This window comes from Eleutherodactylus coqui, chromosome 7 (genome assembly GCF_035609145.1).
Source record: "Eleutherodactylus coqui strain aEleCoq1 chromosome 7, aEleCoq1.hap1, whole genome shotgun sequence".
Taxonomy (NCBI): Eukaryota; Metazoa; Chordata; class Amphibia; order Anura; family Eleutherodactylidae; genus Eleutherodactylus; species Eleutherodactylus coqui.
In genome coordinates, this window is record NC_089843.1 from 149,544,638 (window position 1) to 149,559,843 (window position 15,206).

The following is a 15,206-nucleotide window of genomic DNA, read 5'->3' on the forward strand; positions in this document are numbered from 1 at the left end:
CAGAAATGTCCAGTATGACTGCCATTACAGAGACGGTTGGCCTTCCTGCTCTCCCAGACTGCCATATCGTTACCCATTTATGACAGCGCCAACTTTCCTAGAATTCTATAACTTGGCAGGTTTACATTCGGTATATACAATTCTGCTTGGGTATCCAGTAGTTATACTTGGTTTCGTGAAAGCTGGGTGACCATTTGTCTGCCATTACTGCTCCCTCATGTCAGTTACATGTCATTTTTGGGGTCCTAAACGGCAAATTCTTCACTGCATAGCCATAAGGATCTACCATACAAGCCTGGGAAAGCCCTTTGTATTTGCACGGCCTTTTCAGTGAATGTTTTTGTGAACATCTATGAGGCTTCCATGACGCAGTCACTTGAACTTTTTGCAGCGTTTCCTGTTTCCTTCCTTTTTATCATGGGTGTGTACTGAGGATTTTCACGGAAAGCGAACACTAATTGCTATAGAAGGAATTCCGCAACCTAGGCATACATAATGTGTTACTTTAAAAAAAAAAAGTTGAAAAAAATATCACTTGACATAATTATAGGGTTAAAGGCAGCTTGACATGTCCTATGTGCCCATGAACTAAAGGTACGGCCTCATAGGACGGGGGCTGCTGAGTCCAGGGGTGTGAGTTTTATACTTGCCTGCCTCCCTGTTCCCTCGCTGTTTGCCCACAAAGACCAGCATTTGGTCCATTTTCATTCCATGTGTGGACACAGTGTCTAGAATGAGGAAATAATGTGCACACACACGGAATGAAGAGTAGTCCACTGAATGGACCAAGCGCTGGCAAGGAAAATAGAAGGCAGGCAAGTATCAAAACCTGTGGACTCAGTAGCCCCTGTCCTTTGATGCCAGAACCTTAGTTTATGGGGCTCATAGGAAATAATTCCAAAACGCAACATTTCTGCTAGTACTTGTATATAATAAGACTAGACCTTTATTGTAACTTCTTTAAAACCTATTAGTGTGAGCAGAAATGTATAAATTACCGTAGGAACGCTTTTACGCTTTTCAAGCTTCGCATACTAGGCTCTTCCTCATCCTCAGTGAACGTCCAAAATGTGGTTGAGAGGCCCTTTTTCTGAGGTGTACTCTTTGGGACTCGGGTTGGGGGGCTGCTAAATGTGGAAGTGAATAAGAGGGGGAATTATCATCTGTCAGACTATTAGGATTTCTTCATATATGAGAGAAACATTGCAACACAACTGCAATATTGGACAGTTGATTTACCGTAGGTTTAAAGAGATCCCGTCTCCTACTTTTAGCCCTATAAGCTTATATACTAAACGTAGGTGACACACTGAGACCGGAGATGTAAGTGTTACACTTGCCTTCCCCGGTGTCAGCTCCGAAAGCGGCCACTCAGTGCATTAAGCAGCGCTGCTGAGTAGTCACCAGTACTAATTTTAAACAGAACTGTCAGATGACAGATCTGAATGACGCAGAACGGACCACATTGACTATAATTGAGTCCATTTGCTTTCCAACTGGGCTTCTGTCATTTTATCGGATGAAACGGCGCACTGTTTTGTCCTATTTAGCCTAATTCAGCAATGGGAGTTCCGAATGGAACCTCTGATACTGATGTGAACGAGCCCTTAGCCTTTAAAAGGATCCTAAATGTTTAGCTTGTTTTTTTTCTTTTTTGTTAGTGATATATCTTTTTTTTTTTTTTTCAAGCTGTGCCAGATATTGACAAACGGAGAAACGAGAGTCCATAAACTTGCTGAACTCCATAATGAGTTTAGGAAGCTCCCCCGGGTCGTTACAGGAATGTTCTTATTCTGTATGGCACACACATTTTTCAGCTTAGTCCATTAAGTAATAGTAAAGCACCATCTTTCCAGCCAAAGAAACTGTTTAAAACTTGGGGGATACTTTGACATTCAGTTCAAAAGCAGAGGTGCAGTCTATATTATATACACAGTCCTACAGATGCCGGTCCGTATCTCCATAGGAATAAAGTAGCACTTCATTCTCTGAAAGGAGTGTTTAATGTTTTATGTTCAGTTTTAAAAAAAATGTGGTGCCCTAAAATATACAAGGCAGTGCAACGAGTCATCCGTTTGGCCTCATGGTTACCGTGTTGTAGATGCATAGAGGGTCACATCATTCTATTGGATGTTGTAATATTGGACGTCTATTAATATGATCTATTTAGAAGCAAACATGATATCACTGGCCTTAACAAGATGGCATTTACCTTTAATTTAGAGAGTGGATCTGTTTTGAACATGGTTTGGCACTCTAGTTATATGAAAGAAATGGTTCTCACATGGTACTTAAATGGTGTATTTCTAAAAAACTTTTTAAGGCATTGATGAAAGTTCCTCGACGACCAGCAGTGCATCATCTGAGCCAAGAAACTACGATGTGTTGGAGGGCGGTGGATACACAGGTGACTCTCTCTAAAGTGTCATTGATAGTGATTTCAGTGATGTCTGTTTTTGTCATTTAATAGTTTTCCCTTTTTTTACGTATTTCTAGAGACCCCTGCAGCAGCAAACATCCAGGCTCCAGCCAGCGCTGCTCCCCATGCTTCTAGGCTGTCCAAACCATTTGGTCACGGATACCCAACTCTCCAGCCAGGATATCAAAATGCAGCAAGTCCCCACAGCTCCCAGTCAAGTACTCCTGTTCATCAGCCAAATTATTCACAGTATGCTTCTGTAAGGACATTTTAGGGGTTATTAAAGTGTATTGGTACAAACCTGAGTGCCCGTGATACCCCTACCCTTTATGGGGTTACATATGTGTAGTACCTGTCCTCTTTTTCCAAAGTAGCTTCTTCCGCAGTGTTTGTCATTACATCGCCCAGAGCCATATGGTTATGTTTCATGATTATGGATTATGCAGATAATCCAAGCTGAACTATGAGTCGTCTCCTTAAGTAGTAGGCAGGCATTACTTAATGTCTATCACGTCTTTCAGGAACATCCTGCAGCATATAGAACATAAGTGTTTTTACCATGGGCAATACTAAACAGGAAAGTCGGCCAACTTGGTTGGTCAGATTATTCTGTTCTGCAGTGTTCTTTCAAGCCATGTGTTTCACTAAAATCCAAGTACAGTAGTATTTGCACCGCTTTAAGGGGTTATTCCAAAATGAAGAACAGGTCCTAAATTCTGTTCTAAAAGTTAATCATTTACAGTAAACATCCAAAATGTGAGGTTCAAAAGTATTCCACACCCCAAATGCCCCAAGTAGCTCTGTCTTATCAGTACATGATGGGCATGCACAGTGGAGACTTCACCACAGCCAAGGCTCTGACGGGCAGATGCCTCTCATTGCCACAGCTTTGAGGGGCACAATAGCTCCTATAACAGTATATAATATATACACTTCTCTATGCAGTTTATAATTCCTTATCGTTCTTTAAGTCAGTATCAACCTATATGAGTGAGCGTATGTATAATCACATACAACATTTTTAGTTTGTGGAATTATGCTATGAAGTTTTTTACACAGGGTGGTAAGGAAAGACATTATTTGTAGAACGTGAGAATTTGCTGAGTACCAGGACTCGAACAGAGTCTAACAGAACACAATGAGACAGATTGAGGAAACTGTCTAAAAGAAATTCCATAGCAACCAATCACAGCGCTGCTTCTTCAAGAAATGAAAGACGCACTGTGATTGGCTGTGGGCAAAAGTGACCGTTTTTCTTTTAAACAACTTCAGAAATCTTTCATGTATTTTGGATGAGTGATGGAAGCTGTGAGGCAAAGCATGGTGCTCGTCAGATATGTATCTCACAAGAAAACTGCGGTCATATGGTCAGCACTGATGGATCACCCACTCCTCACTGAGATGACTTACACCGTCATAAAAGAGTCAGAACCAGAAAGAGTAGCAGGAAGGCAGCTAGTGAGTGTCCGAAGGCGTGTTCGGGTTACTCTATATACATTATTGGCCTGCAGGACTTTTGAAGAAAACTACATTTTCGGATAACCCTATTTAAGGGCCTAATACACAGCCTGATTATTGGGCAATCCTTTTCACCTGATCATAGGGCCGTGTAAAAGGGTCAGTGATCAGCCGATGAGCAAGCATTCGTTTGTCAGTTGATCCGCTCATTTTATGCAAGCATACAAATGTTTGTTAGTCCGCTGGGATTTTATCTGAATCCCATTTTCTCAGATCTGATGGAGCCCCAGGACACGGGCTGCAATACTTTGGCTGATTTTTCTCCAGCAGGGCTTTACATACATATAGGTAAACCGCAGCACTACATGGAGCTTACCAGCAAACCGCTTTGTTGAATCTCTGTCCTGCTAGAGTGATCCCAATCAGATATAAGTACAATTATTGTGCTGTGGTAAAATCTAGGGACGAGAATTAACCATTAAGTATAAAGCCACTGAGGCCAAGAAAACACAACTTTGATGCTGAAGCGCATAAAAATCTTTTGCATTTGGTTGCAACAATCACTAAAGAGTTCAAAACTTGCCGTATAAGTAATCTTGGAACATATACTCGACTTACAGGAGATTCATGTATTGGATTTTCACTACGAGACTAGTCTGGTATCACAGTGCCAAGTGGTGGCTGGCATGGTGTAAAGCTATGTTCCCTGACCATTAGCATGGTAGCCACATGTGACTCTTGAGCTTCTTGCATATGGCTCTTCAGCCGTGGGCAGTGCTAGAAACTTTTGTACACTAATGGCACCAGGGATGTCATCAATTACTAGGGCTTTGTACTAGCGTTAAAACCTTATCACTGGCAGTTACTGCTAGGCTAAAAGCCATATCACTAGGCCATATATATTAGTGTGGGGACCGCCAGTGTAGAGCACATCAACCCTGAACTTTGTAGCAGCACAAATGGGTAAACTGACATATCCAAATTTGGGGAGGAGAGCAGTAGAGGATGTACTTCTACTGTTCACCAAGCTCACATGGATGTGACATTCAGGTGTTGATATAATTTTGACATTTAGATCTTTTTCATGCATCAGTGTATTTATGACAACTGACTAATCAAATTGTGTGTAAAGGTAATCTGCTGGGAAATTCTGAAATAACTAAATGTTTTCTCTTATCTCCCACATGCTTTCGCAGTACGGTGGCATGAATCAATTACCTGCCTCACTCGCAGGGTTAAGTCTGCAACAAGCTCAGCAGCCGGAGAGTCTTCGCCCTATAAACCTTATGCAGGATCGGAATGTTCTTCCTGTATCCTCTTTGCCACCTCCAACCCCAAGTCTCAATGCAGATCTGAAAAAACTCAACTGCAATTCCGAGTAGGTATCGTCGGTGTCTTTGCCCTTGGTTAGATCTGTGCCGTTGTTGGCTCGGGCTCCCCGAGCTCAGACCCCAGAGACTCTTGGAAATTGTTTTACTGTTAATTGTTTTCCTTGCCCTTTTACTAGCAGGTATTTGTCTTCAAAATATACATATACATCATTCTCTTCTTTCCTTTCTTTTCCAGTTGTCACCTGTCTTTTTGGGAAAGCCAGGTAACGACCAATATGGCCATTTATGACTTCTGCAAGGCTACTCAGTTTTTCTGAGATACAGAAGCAAAGACCATTTTGTTGCATACCTAGACCGTTTGGTCATTTAGGGACTAGAGGAAGTTGGGTAATATCTCCAATGGAGTGGTTATAGTGGCCATATTGGTTATTACATAGCTTTTCTCTAAACAACTGAACAGATTGTTTAAATGGCCACTGACTTTTCAAAGAACTGGTGTGAAAGTCGCACGAGATTTGTGCGTTGCGAGACACACAAATATGAACCCAATTCTTTTCAATGGGCTCATTCACATTAGCGATGTTTTCCTGCATGGCAATGTCATGCTATGGGGGAACCTATCGCAGCATGTCCTATCTTTCTGCAAGATCTCCCAGTGTTTTCAATTAAAAGCAATGGGGGAGAACTCCCCTTCCTGTCACAGCCGCAGCGGGGGATTCCCTGCCTCCTCGAAGTTATGCAATGCTGTTTTCACATTTAAAGGCCTTGCATCCACGGGGCTTTCACATGGTGGCAAGTGCAATATCGGGCCATAAATCACGTCCCTATATTGTGCTCGCCAGTGTGAAGCAGCCCGTAGGCTTATTTGACAGCCAATGTGGTAATTGGCAAAAGTAGAATTCACTTAAATCACTTTACCTAAAATGTTTTTGTGCTGAAAAATCCCTCTGGAGTTCTGGTCATTAGGAGTTTCCCTTTCTTCCAAGTTGCTGTCCACTGCCTGTTGTCAAGTCATGCCTGTCTCTAGTAACAGATAACAGGAGGAAGAGTATCTATCGCAGGATAAACATAATTGTTTAAACTCTTAGATCTCCAGTGATTCCAATAATGGAGTGGTAATGTGCCTGCATGACCACTACTCCATTCACTTCTATGAAATGCAGGTAGATTGCTGTGTGCATTACTCTCCGCTGGTCCCAAAAAGAATAGAGCAGCAGTCAAGCATGCACACCGCCACTCAGTTCACATGGAGCATTTGGGATGCTCTGGTCTCTCAATCGTTGGGCGTCTGAGCAGTTGGACCCTTAGTGATTAGACCTTTAGTCTCTATCCTGCAGATGGGGCTTATTTACTATTCAAAATGAAACAGTTGTATGGTGCAAATTGCGTGGGAAAAATCTTACGTGCTTGCGCCACATTAATCACGTATTTTAGACACTTTTTTTAAACTTGTTCTAAAAGGGCGTGGTCTACATTGCTGCGAATTGCACCAAAATTTTGGTGCAATTTTTGGCGTAACCTAAGCCGACTAATAGGCGGTCTAAATTTAGACTAGACTGTCTTAAAATGCGACAGATTTGGCCCTCAGTGATAAATATGGCGCTTTTTATGACTGTCTAGTTTAAGTTTGCGCTGTCCAACTTTTAGACAGTAAATAAGCCCCATGTCTTTACAGGTAGGACCCCTTTAACAAATATTCTTTTCAAACTACAGTTCATTATCTTTGATTTTGTCTAATTGGATAGTTTAATGGCATCAATCTGTGTTCTCTCGGCAGGTTTTTCAGGTGCACACTTACAAATATTCCACAGACTCAAGCTCTCTTAAACAAAGCCAAGCTCCCTCTTGGATTACTACTTCATCCCTTTAAAAGCAAGCCGGTAACGATTTGTGGGTAATGGGGATTGTTGTTTTTTTGCCATGTAAGGGCATGAATCGGTGTGCATGGGTCTGTAACACTTAGATTTAATTCATTTTCTTACTTCCATGGTTTAGCGTATCCCCACTATATCACCAAGCACCATTGTACGATGCAGGAGCTGCAGAACATACATCAATCCATTCGTATCTTTCATTGACCAGAGAAGGTGGAAATGTAATCTTTGTTACAGGGTGAATGATGGTAAGTATAATCCATCATTATATTTAATGCTAAATACAATCTTCCAACTATTTCACAAAGACCGGTCCAGAAATATGTAAAGTATACTATTACCACTGCAGATCAAACCAGCTCACCCTTTGTGTAGTACTCCTGGTGCGCTGATCCCGCATGGAATGGAGACAGTGAAACCACATACAAATATGAACTTGACTAAGCTCATAAAAGATGCTAAAGACGCGTAATATTGTCTGAAACACGTTGGTGATTTCTTTGTGGTCATCAGCATGTTGTGTATTTTTTTTTTTTTTTTTTTTTTTTTATTTAATGGTTTCAATAGCTGTATAGATTTTAATTAAAGGGGTTCTGTCATTAAAAAAAAAAAATCAATACTTGCCTATTCCTCCCACATAAGTCTTCTTACCGCATCTTCTCCTGGCTCCTGCAGTCCCCCGGGTCACCTCCCCTCCAGCTGGCTGATTCTTTTCTTTCAGTAATGAACCATCCATTGCCAGTATTCTCCTCCCTGCAGGTCAGTGTACGCTACATCACTAGTGACGTAGCATTCACTGCCCAGCAGGAAATGCCGAATCCTATGTTGCCCTATTGCCGAGACTGCGCATGCTAGTGACTAGTCTCGCTAGTGACGTCACATACACTGACCTGCAGGAAGGAGACTGCCGAGGTTGGGAGCTCCAAAACAGGAGGAAGAGGATCCGGCCGGCTGGAGGTGAAGTGACTCAGGGCGCTGCAGGAGCCAGGAGAAGATCGGCAAATAGAAGATGCGGTAAGAAGACTGCCTGAAGAGGAATAGGTAAGTATTGATTGATTTTTTTGTTTTTATTTTTTATTTTTTTTCCAATGACAAAACTCCTTCAACATCTCCTGTGAGCTGGGTCATCAAGTTCATTTTTATATACTATTACCACTGCCACATAGCTGGTACACCTTCTTGTTCCAAACTGGGAAATGGCAAATATGCCTATTTGGCCTAGAGTTATGCAACTACTATTTTCCGTTTCACAGATTTGGTACAATGCGTAGAACTGTGGTGATGGTCATATTGGTTGTAGTTCAGTACTGAAAAATAAATGTTTAGTACAAATATCAAAGGGGTTGTCCCACTACTTACTCTTAAAGGGGTTGTCCCGAGGCAGCAAGTGGGTCTGTACACTTCTGCATGGCCATAATAATGCACTTTGTAATGTACATTGTGCATTAATTATGAGCCATGCAGAAGTTATAAAAAGTTTTATACTTACCTGTTCCGTTGCTGGCGTCCTCGTCTCCATGGTGCCGACTAATTTTCGCCCTCCGATGGCCAAATTAGCCGCGCTTGCGCAGTCCGGGTCTTCTGCAGTCTTCTATGGGGCTCCGTGTAGCTCCGCCCCGTCACGTGCCGATTCCAGCCAATCAGGAGGCTGGAATCGGCAGTGGACCGCACAGAAGAGCTGCGGTCCACGGAGGAAGAGGCCATCTTCAGCGGTGAGTAGAGAAGTCACCGGAGCGCGGGGATTCAGGTAAGCGCTCCGGTGAGCTTTCTTTACCTCCCTGCATCGGGGTTGTCTCGCGCCGAACGGGGGGGGGGTTGAAAAAAAAAAAAACCCGTTTCGGCGCGGGACAACCCCTTTAATGACTTATCCTCAGGATTGTTCATCCACTATTATATCAGCCAGGGACGGGCACTTGGGATCGCCGCTGATCAGCTGATCCCTCAAGCCTGTTGCAGTCAGCATGGAGATGTCTTTGTGCCTAAAGCAGACTGCTCTGAACATTACGCAGTGGCTCTGGTTGGTATTATATGCTGGAGCCACTGCACAGTGTATGGAGCTGTCTGCGGTCTTAAGTGGTGGGTCCCCACTGATGTTGCCACTTAACATTCCAGTAGTAAATAGTAGGACAACCACTGTAGCTTGACACAGCAAACAGGGCTCCAGACTAAAAAAAACAATTGTCTTAGAGTAGTTGGCTCCTAAACTGAAAGATTTATGTGGGAAATAAACATTTTACTCACCAAACTTAACCTCTTGACGTTTGTGGGTGTGCATGTGTGCCCTTCAGTGTTAAAGTTTGTATGGAGCAGGATTGGAAGCCAATCCCGCTACATATAGGGGCGGATGCCAGCTGTTTCTGCCATCTGCCAGCAATGGCCACAATTGGTGCTCATGCTTACTGTGGCTGTTAGCCCTGTAAATGCCGCTGTCAATTCTGACAGCGGCAGTTTAAATGCCTCCAGGACTACTTATGTATTTCTGGCTATTAGGACGGGCTTGTGGCCTGTCCTCATAGAATGCTAGGAGAAACACCATATAGTTCAATACTGAAGTAGTACAGCATATGGTATAAGCGATCAAACACTCACAAGTTAAAAAAAAGTGAAAAATATATATATTTTTTTTTGTATAAAAAATAAACGTAATAAAATTTTTCAAAAGTGGGGAGAAGAAACCGAAAAAAAAGAGGGACACGTCCTTAAATATATTGTTAAATCTATAATTTCACTGTAATCAAGCTTTCCTGTGTGCCCTGCCTCATTTCATTATCACTAAAACTGTGATATTTGTTTTTGTCACAGTTTGCAAATTATTGCCAACATTGGAGGCCATTCGGTCCCCATCTGCAGCCCTGACTGCTTTTTTCTTTCCCATTTTATTCGGTTCTGTATACAGGACCACAGCGCCGCTCCATCCTCTGCATATGAAGTGATTCACCAGCTCTTTCTATTATATGCAAGGATTTGTTTTATTTGTCTTAGCTGTCTGCCTGTTCTTTTTTCTTTTCTTTTATTTCCTATTTTGTCCTCAGTTGCCCTTTAGTATAACTAGAGATATTTTCATTTTATTTACAGTACCAGAAGAGTTTATGTACAATCCATTGACCCGCTCTTATGGGGAACCGCATAAAAGACCTGAAGTTCTGAACTCTTCAGTGGAATTCATTGCTTCATCTGATTACATGGTAAGATTTTATCTGTAAATTTACACTGAAGCCCCATTTACACAGGATGACTGTTGGGCAAACACTCGTCCCTGCATGTACTCGCACCTGTGCTATTGCACAGGAGCAAGTATCACTGGCTCGCAGCGGGACGGCTGGAGATTTCTCATATTGTCCAATGTCTCAATAAAGGAATGGCAGCATCCTGGGCGTAATGCAAAGCAGTAATTTATTCCTCCAAAATCTTGCTACGTTTCGACCCCATTGGGGTCTTTGTCAGCTTGACAAAGACCCCAATGGGGTCGAAACGTAGCAAGATTTTGGAGGAATAAATTACTGCTTTGCATTACGCCCAGGATGCTGCCATTCCTTTATTGAGACATTGGAGTATATCTTTTTGGGGTTTCTGGAGCTCTTACCCCTGCATGTTTGGCGTGCATCCTATTGACTTGTTAGTCATCTTTAATAGGTTTAAAAATCCTGAGGAGTGCTGGGAGTTAATCGAAGTAAAGTACGATTTCTCGTCCGTATCATTGGGGGCCACAGCCTAGACCATGGGATATAGCCACTGCCCTAGGAGGCGACACTAAGCAAAAAAGTGTTAGCTCCTCCCCACCTGGCTATATCCCCCCTGCAGGCACTCAGCTAATTAGTCTTTAGCTTAGTGTCTGCTAGGAGGCAGACATGGAAAGAGCTATTCGCGGGAATCCGGGGAGTCGGGGCTTTTCCCTGGCTCTACTGGCCTCCCGGGGGAGACGCAGGCAGGGGGTGTCTCCACCACTACTGCGGCGTCTCACCCAGAGAAGAAAAAGGGGCCCGACCATGCAATGCGCATCTGAGTCGGTTACCCGCCAGCCATAGGGCTCCCCCTCCCTGGAGTAGCGCACTGTCTGACGGTGACGCGTAGGGGGCAGCACTGCTGGAGTAGTCGACGCAAGGGCAGGCTGTGGCTCCCAGGACAAAGACACCCCCGCTTGGGACTATGGAGCATTCCGGCGCCATACGGACAGACCGCACAGCCAAGCTTTGAACACATACCTTAAGGAGCATCAGGACGTCGGCGGTGGCAACGGCGGGGGCAGCGGCAGCGGCGACGGCAGCGGCGATAGCAGCAGCAAAGGCGGCGGCAGCGGCAGCTCTCCCGGCCAGGGATAGAAGCTTGCGTGTCGCAGGACGCCGGGACGCCGGCCGGCAGGCCACCTCCGGGCACGGCGCTCCGGGGGGCGGAGCGCCGTCGTCACGGCCGGAAAGCGTCACTTCCGGGTCGCGGGGACGCTTCCGGGGCAGGCCACGCCCCCTCCGACCGGGGTGAGTGTAAAAAGACCGCCGGACAGAGGAATGGCCACGCTCTGGGACACTTCATTGGTCTACACCTCTGAGCCCAGCACCTGCAGCTCGCCTGAAGCACACAGCAGCCTTCCAGCCGTTCAGCCCTGCAGTCCTGCAGTTTCCCTCTGCAGTTTCCTTCTGCAACGGAGAAAGCACCCGGACAGCAGCAGCACCTCCTGTCTCGGGCACCAGCAGCAGTAGCAACTCCGCAGCAGTCCCTGCCACAGCACCTGCCGGGTCACCAACGCCGCGAGATCGTATGGTACACCAGCGTCGACTTCCGACAGCATCCAAGCGTCAGGACCAGAGGCTCCAGCTGGACCGGGGGAACCGCAGAAACAGATGCTAGACCGGGTAAGCCCTGCCCAAGGCAGCACTTTGCGGTGTTCTCCCCTCGCCCTCCCCATCCCCCCTGCAGGCATTCCTGTAACGGTACTCAGCTTTCCCGCTACCTGGGAATTGTTTTCTGTTGCCATGTCTGACCCTAGATCAGAGGGTTCCAGCTCGGCCAAGGGGAGGGTGAAGCATTACGCTTGCACTACCTCAGCGGTAAGTTCGCTTGCGGTCAAGTCGACCCCCGCTGCACTAGATGTGCCGCGGTGCGCGCAGCCCAGGGTCCCCGGTGCCCCCCGCCGCCCCTGTGGAGCCAGGGCCCGAACCCCAACGGGCGAGGTCCCTGGCCGCTGCCGTTTTCTGGCTTGGCCATATCCTCTGCGGCAATGTTACGCCGGTTAGAGCCCAGCTCAGACGCGTCCTCCTCGGAATATGCACGAGAGAGGGCACACAAAAGGAAGAGGTCCCTTAGCAGCGAGGACACTCCCCATAGAGCGCGCCACACCGGGAGGTCGTCTGGACCCTCAAAGTCCAGACGATCCAGGGACTCTCATGGCTCTCATGGTCCAGGGAGTCCGTGCATGCTTATCATAGATCAAGGCATTTTTTTCACGGTCCCGGTATTCTGCGAGACCAGCCCGGGCTCGCGATGAGTCCCCTCGAGCATCTTGCTCATGGGCGCCCCAGGACACGGCCCAAACGGCAGGCAAGGGCAGTGGGTCTGAAGACTACGACCACTCTGCAGGCTCGTCAGTTTTGGAACTAGACGAGGAACAGGTGTCGCGCCTAGCCAGCCTAATGTACGGCCTGGTAATATCCATAAGGGAAACCCTCCAAGTAATGGAGGAAACAGTCCAGACGCCTCCTTCCGCGGTGTCATTTAGACGGCAGAAGGAGATCACGACAGGTCTTCCCAGACCATCCGGATTTTTCGGAGGTTCTTAATAAGGGATGGCAGAACCCGGATAAGAAATTTAGGCAACCCGGGAAGACTTGGGAAAGTACATACCCATTCCCAGGGGGCCTGAAAAAGGGGTTGGGCGGTACCTCCGGTAGTTGACTCGCCAGTGTCGTGACTGTCTAGAAGCACAGCACTGCCAACAGCCAAGGTAGCAATGCTGGCTAATCCTCAAGACAGGAAGCTGGATGCGTGGGTAAAACCGTGTTTTAAGCCACAGGCACCGCCTTACAGCCGAATTTTGCGACCGCATGGGTCAGCAAGGCATCCATAGCCTGGGCCAAGCAGCTACGGAGAGACAGTGTAGCAGGCGCTCCACCAAATGAGTTGCTCGAACTGACAAACAACGTCATACAGGCAAACAAATTTGTATGCACAGCAGAGCTAGGCGCAGCCAAGTTCGGTGCCCGGCCATCCGCCGCATCGGTGACGGCAAGGAGAACTCTCTGGCTGAAAAAAAAAAAAAAAAAAAAAAAAAAAAAAGAAAGCTGGTCAGCAGATACAGCATCCAAGATGGCCCTAACAAAATGGCCATTCGAAGGAAACAGGCTGTTTGGACCTAAACTAGATGACATGGTAAAGGGCGCTACAGGCGGCAAGAGCACGTCGTTACCACAAATGCCGGCAAGAAAGGAGAAGGTTCCACTAAAAAGGAAACCGTTCTTTCTTTTAGATCCTTTCGGCGTTTTTTTCATCCCACCCAGGGTCAGGGCAGTGGTCCCAGTCTACAAGAACCCCGACAGACGCAAAGAGGGGCCCCTCTTTCAAAACAAGGCAAACATGGCGATCCCGACCCGGAATATCTAAAACAGCGGGATCAAAAGAGCGCGGCACGAGATGCTGCCCCCACCCAGTGTCACCAGAGTGGGGGGGGGGGCAGGCTCTCCCAATTGCGAGAGACATAGGGGAGGCGCGTGAGTAACAAGTGGGTGCAGGAAATTGTGACATCCGGTTACGCAATCGAATTCACGACTCCCCCACGGAATTCGTTCTGCAGGTCCAGAGTGCCTACCACCCTGGAAGGAGTAGCCAACCTACAGCAGGCAGTGTGGAACCTTCTGGCACAGGGGGTTGTGAAACCGATACCGGAGGCACAAGAGAGGCAAGGGTTCTATTTGAATCTTTTTCTTGTACCCAAAAAGGACGGCAGAGTGAGGCCGGTGCTGGATTTAAGGAGGTTGAGCCAATTCATCAGAACAAAACATTTCCGGATAGAGTCAATCAAGTCCGTGATAACCTCCATGCAACCGGGCGAATTTCTGTCCTCAATAGATATCAAGGACGCTTATCTCCATATCCCGATTCGGGAAACGCATAAAAAATTCCTTCGTTTCGAAACACAGGGAAGGTTTTTTCAGTTTACGGCGCTGCCATTCGGCCTGTCTACCTCTCCAAGGGTCTTTACGAAGGTACTAGCAGCAGTGATGGCGCCACTCCATGCGGAAGGTATATCAGCCATTCCATACCTGGACGATATACTAATAAAGGCACCGTCGTGGGACGGCAACAGCGTACACGTCACGAGGAAGATTCTAGAAGAATTCGGCTGGATAGTGAACCGCGAAAAATCATGCCTAATACCGACACAACACTTGGAGTTTTGGGCATGATATTCGATACCAGCCAGCACCAGGTCCGGCTACCTCAAGCAAAGGTAGACAAGCTCCGGCAGGGGGTCCGGTCCCTAACACAGGGGAAACCGTTAACCCTCAGACACTGCATGGCTATCCTGGGCCAGATGGTGGCAGCATTCGAGGCGGTTCCGTTCGCCCAGTTTCCAGTCAAGGAAACTACAACACTTGATATTGTCACGCCGGAATGGGTTCCGGATGACCCTGGAACAGCGAATCCAGATAACCCCTCAAGGCCAAAGGTCACTGAAGTGGTGGCTGGAACCTGGGAGGCTTCAGGCGGGATGGCCTTTGGGCACAAGTCGCTGGACAGTAGTGACGACGGACGCCAGCCTTTCAGGTTGGGGCGGAACACTAGGGGATCAGTCTGTTCAAGGAGTGTGGTCTCAAAAAGAGACAAGGCTACATATAAACATCCTAGAGTTGCGGGCCATCTACTTGACTCTCCGACACTTCGGGCCCAATCTCAAGAAAAAATGTACGTATTCAGATGGACAACACCATAGCGGTGGCCTATGTCAACCGACAAGGAGGAACACGGAGCGTGTCGGTAATGAGCGAGGCAGCAGGCATACTAACGTGGGCGGAGAAGCATCTGAGCTCGATTTCCGCAGTCTACATTCCCGGAATAGAGAAAACTGGGTGGCGAATTACCTAAGCCGAGAAACAGTGGATCCCGGCGATTGGGGGCTGCACCCAGAAGTATTTC

General features: G+C 46.6%; 1 protein-coding gene across 1 annotated transcript in view; it reads left to right on the forward strand.

The window, feature by feature from the left end:
* SEC24B (SEC24 homolog B, COPII coat complex component) overlaps positions 1-15,206 on the forward strand; it is an 83,380-nt gene that overhangs the window by 21,137 nt on the left and 47,037 nt on the right. The window contains exons 5-10 of the mRNA XM_066573824.1: positions 2,324-2,407; positions 2,497-2,678; positions 5,074-5,255; positions 6,986-7,088; positions 7,204-7,330; positions 10,158-10,267. Coding sequence (XP_066429921.1) covers positions 2,324-2,407; positions 2,497-2,678; positions 5,074-5,255; positions 6,986-7,088; positions 7,204-7,330; positions 10,158-10,267 — 788 coding nt within the window. The remainder of the gene's footprint in view (positions 1-2,323; positions 2,408-2,496; positions 2,679-5,073; positions 5,256-6,985; positions 7,089-7,203; positions 7,331-10,157; positions 10,268-15,206) is intronic.